Source organism: Myotis davidii, unplaced genomic scaffold, assembly GCF_000327345.1.
Source record: "Myotis davidii unplaced genomic scaffold, ASM32734v1 scaffold1203, whole genome shotgun sequence".
NCBI classification, from domain to species: Eukaryota; Metazoa; Chordata; class Mammalia; order Chiroptera; family Vespertilionidae; genus Myotis; species Myotis davidii.
Window position 1 is genome coordinate 322,353 of NW_006294353.1, and position 4,485 is coordinate 326,837.

General features: G+C 49.3%; 1 protein-coding gene across 1 annotated transcript in view; it reads left to right on the forward strand.

The window, feature by feature from the left end:
- Positions 1–4,485, forward strand: part of CPAMD8 (C3 and PZP-like, alpha-2-macroglobulin domain containing 8) — a 52,890-nt gene that overhangs the window by 27,085 nt on the left and 21,320 nt on the right. Inside the window, exon 17 of the mRNA XM_015567018.1 lies at positions 1,291–1,433. Coding sequence (XP_015422504.1) covers positions 1,291–1,433 — 143 coding nt within the window. The remainder of the gene's footprint in view (positions 1–1,290; positions 1,434–4,485) is intronic.

Genomic DNA, 4,485 nt, shown 5'->3' on the forward strand with positions numbered 1-4,485 from the left:
TGTGCAAGGCAGATGAGAGCAGGACGGCTCTCAGCACGGACTGACAACTTGAACTTGATAGGGAGCAGTGATGTTCAGGTGCTTTGCTGGAAGGAAAACCTTCACAAGGGGAGTAGGTGGCTGTGTTCTCAGGTGGTGGGTTCGCTTGCAATGACATCTGTAGCTCCCGTCCACCCCTCTCCTGCCTGCCTTCAAGGGTGGGGCTGGTGCCAGCAGCCGCCATGTGTACCAGTGTCAGTCTAGGTCTGTCAGTCTAGGTCAGGCTGGGAGCCCACCTTACATGCTAATGGTCTCCACGCAAATGCATGTCCCATCTGAAGGTGCTTTTCTTCCCCGTTTTAACCCCCCCGCCCCCACACACACCGTTTTTACGGTGGAATTTTCCATACATTTGGAAAAGTTGAACAAATTTATAAACACCTGTATACCTACCACCTAGATCTCACAATTAACCTTTCGCTGTAATAGTTTAAAAAATTATCTTAAAAACTACATCTATAAAACATATGTAATATATTTGAACAAATGACTTATTTGGCTATATTAGCTAAAATATATTTATTACATATCTCTCTATACCTGTAGACCTATGTTGGAACAAATGAAGTTTCAATTACGTGCTTGTTGAATGCCAGGCGATTTGAACCCCTGGGTCCTGGCAGCTTTGGGAATCAGGAGGTGCTGTTTCTGAGTCAGAGTAACTAGGTTTGCATTGCTGTGCGCAAGGCAGAGTCGGCCAGACCAGGACGGGGCTTCCCCTCAGTCCAGTTGTCCCAATAATTAGCAGAGTGAGGGAGATAATTGTGACAGTCACTGGCCCTTGGTCTGGACCAGGCACTACAACAGTCGATTTTGTGTGTGTGTGTGTGTGAAAGCCACACAACAGGAAATTTAACCATTTCAAAGTGAACAATTCATTGGCCTTTAGTGTATTTGCAATGCGATGCAACCACTACCTCTACCTAGTACCAAACCATTCCCATCGCCCCAAAAGGAAACGCCATCTCCATTCGCGGCCACTCCCCACGTCCCCTTCCCCACCCCTGGCAGCCAGCAATCTGCTCTCTGTCTCTGTGGGTTTGCCTGTCTGAGCCACAAATGTATTGGGCTTTCCTCTACTCTGTCCTGGATGGTCACTGGGTGCCATGGCCCCCTCAGTCCATGTCACCAAGCCTGCTGCAGGGCCATGACACAGAAGCAATGTTGGGTCAGTGGCCTCAGGGTGATGAGAACTGCTGGGGACATTACATCCACTTCCCCACCGTGGGTCTCTTGTTGTCTGTTGTCTAGGAAACAGGGCTGGTGGTGATGACTGACCTGGTGAGCCTGAACCACCGGCAGGATGGTGGCCTATACACCGACGAGGCTGTCCACACCTTCCAACCCCACACAGGGAGCCTGATGGCCGTGGCATCCTCCAGGCAGCCTCCCAGGTAATTGCCGCTGCCTCGAGCAGGGTTTTCAAACTTCACCCTGTTGACATCTAAGGCTGTGGCCAAAAAAAGAAAAAGAAAAACTAATAATAATAAAAAAGGCTGGGCCAGATCATTCTTTGTGGTGAGGCCAACCCATGCACTGTAGGGTGTTGAGTAGCATCCTGGCCTCCACCCATCTGATGCCCGAAGCATCAATTTCCCCCAGTTGTAACAAGCACAAATGTCTTCAGGCATCACCCATAGTCCTCTTGGGGACAAAATCACCACTTACCTAGTGGGCTGGGCACTGAGCATTCAGCTCTACCCTTCCCCATTTTTAGCCACATCCCGTGCATGGGTTGGGGTTATAGAGAGAGGAAGGTCCATCAGGAGAGAAGGATCAGGACAGGGAGGGAAGCTGGGAGATCCTCCATCTCCCAGAGACTCTGCTTAGAAAATTCTATTACCCTTTCTCTTTCCCCTGCTTCTTTTTCTTTCTCGTTCTCCTTCCTCTCAAAATCCCTATCTTCTCAAGTTGAAACCAAATAATTACTTTTCAATCTTTCTTATTTTAACTCTAAATGTTTAAGCTTTTTGAATGCTATGAATTTCCCTCAGAGTACTGCTTTGGCTGCACCTGAATTGTTCTGTATGTGTTTCCATTATAGCTCAGAATATTCCCTTTCTGAGCTGTGAATTGTCCAGAAGTTTTTAAAAATTTCAAGTGATTTTTTTATGTGTTTTGTAAATTTTTTTCGAATGTGCATCATATCCAGTGAGCATGGTCTGTATGATATCCATTGTCTGGTTTTATTTTGGAGACTGACTATATTGCCAGTGATTGTAAATGCTCATGTCTATTTGAATATCCTAACCCCTATCATTGGGTACAGGGCTCTCTAAGCATACTTTTGGTCAAGCTTACCGATAGTGGTATCCAGATCCTCCATATCCTTACTCATCTTTTGTTTGTTTGTTTGCTAACTTATCAATTACTGAGAGAGAGGCATTCACATATCTTCCTCAGATTTGTGGCTTTGTCCCTGGAGTTATGGAAACCTTTGTTATACCGGAGGTGATGTTTTCTCTTCTCTCCTGTTTCTCTCTTTGTCCCCTCCCTTCTGCTCCCCGATTGCCTACCTATTTTTCCTCCCACCCTCTTCATTCCTGTGCTTCTGCCACTAGGTTCTCAATCACGGGCCAGCCAGCCAGCTTGGGAAGGGGAAGGGCACCCTGAAGACTTTGCCTCCCCACTCTCTGGATTTAAGGGCATATGAGCTCAGATAGGGGAGGCAAGCCTGGGATGTCCTCTTTCCCACCTCTCCCTCTGAGAGAGGGCACACAGCCAAAGGGGGCCAGGAATGGGGTCGATGCAGTCAGCAGTCCCTCAGCGCCATTAGGGAGATATAATCTGGGATGCAATGTTCACTGTGTACTGGCCTTGATTTAATCAGAGCAACCCCGAAGTGAGTAATAGTATGATACCTACTCGTATTTTACAGGGAAGTTAAGTTCTTTGCCAGAGATCATACCAGGAAGTGGTAGAGCCAATATCTGAACTCAGGTCTGTCTGATTCCTCTGTCTTACCCCCTACATTGTACAGCCTTCTGGCTTGCCAGCCCACAGCTTCTTAACTTCCAAATTCCAAATCAGGGCGTGGCAGGCCAGGCTCCTCCTGCGGTCGTTTGGATGCACACGGAGGCATTTCTGGGATGTGGTTTGGGTGAGGGAGGCGAGTACCAGCCCCTCAGGCTCCACCAGTCAGCCACTGCCCCGGGGGCCTCGAGAGCTTGGCCTGGAAGCAGCCTTCTGAACCCCAAAACCACAAAAGGGTAACTGCAAATCCCAATGCAAAAGGCACAGGAAATGCCTTAAAAAGCAGGTGTCTGTGCCTTTCTGTAATTGGATAACATTCTTAGTCCGAGGACAAAATGTTTTTTGAACCGTGTGCCTGTGGTTAAACCTCCCACCCTCTTCATTCCTGTGCTTCTGCCACTAGGTTCTCAATCACGGGCCAGCCAGCCAGCTTGGGAAGGGGAAGGGTGCCCTGAAGACTTTGCCTCCCCACTCTCTGGATTTAAGGGCATATGAGCTCAGATAGGGGAGGCAAGCCTGGGATGTCCTCTTTCCCACCTCTCCCTCTGAGAGAGGGCACACAGCCAAAGGGGGCCAGGAATGGGGTCGATGCAGTCAGCAGTCCCTCAGCACCTGGGTCTCTCCGGAGACCCTGAGGATGGGCCCCTGGCTCCTCAGCCCTTTTTCTGAATCAAAAATGGACCAGAGGGCCTTCCGCCCTGGTGGGCCTACCCATGAAAGCCCTCTTCACCTTTCAAGCGTCCTCTGCCTAAACTGAGCGCCTTCCCAACGCGCCAGCCCCCTCTGCAGTGGCTGCTGGGTGCCTGGGTCCCCCGGGTTCTTCCTGCCTGGGCCACTCATTTAGCAGGAGTAGGGCAGGCCCACAGCTTCTTAACTTCCAAATTCCAAATCAGGGCGTGGCAGGCCAGGCTCCTCCTGCGGTCGTTTGGATGCACACGGAGGCATTTCTGGGATGTGGTTTGGGTGAGGGAGGCGAGTACCAGCCCCTCAGGCTCCACCAGTCAGCCACTGCCCCGGGGGCCTCGAGAGCTTGGCCTGGAAGCAGCCTTCTGAACCCCAAAACCACAAAAGGGTAACTGCAAATCCCAATGCAAAAGGCACAGGAAATGCCTTAAAAAGCAGGTGTCTGTGCCTTTCTGTAATTGGATAACATTCTTAGTCCGAGGACAAAATGTTTTTTGAACCGTGTGCCTGTGGTTAAAATTTTTTCAAACAGTATGAAAGGTTATACAGTGAAGCGGAAGCCTCCCATCTCCAGAGTCTCTTATTCCCTTCTTAGAGACAACCATGGCCGATAATTTCTTAGATACCCTTCTAGAATTTTGGGGTGCATATATAAGGATTTAAAAACAAACGTAAATGGGAGAAGACTACAATACTGTTTGGACCTCCCTTCTTTAAGCCAACAACAAGCCTCGGAGACAGTCCCTATCAGTCCACACGGTACATGCTTATCTCCCTCTTTTTCACGGG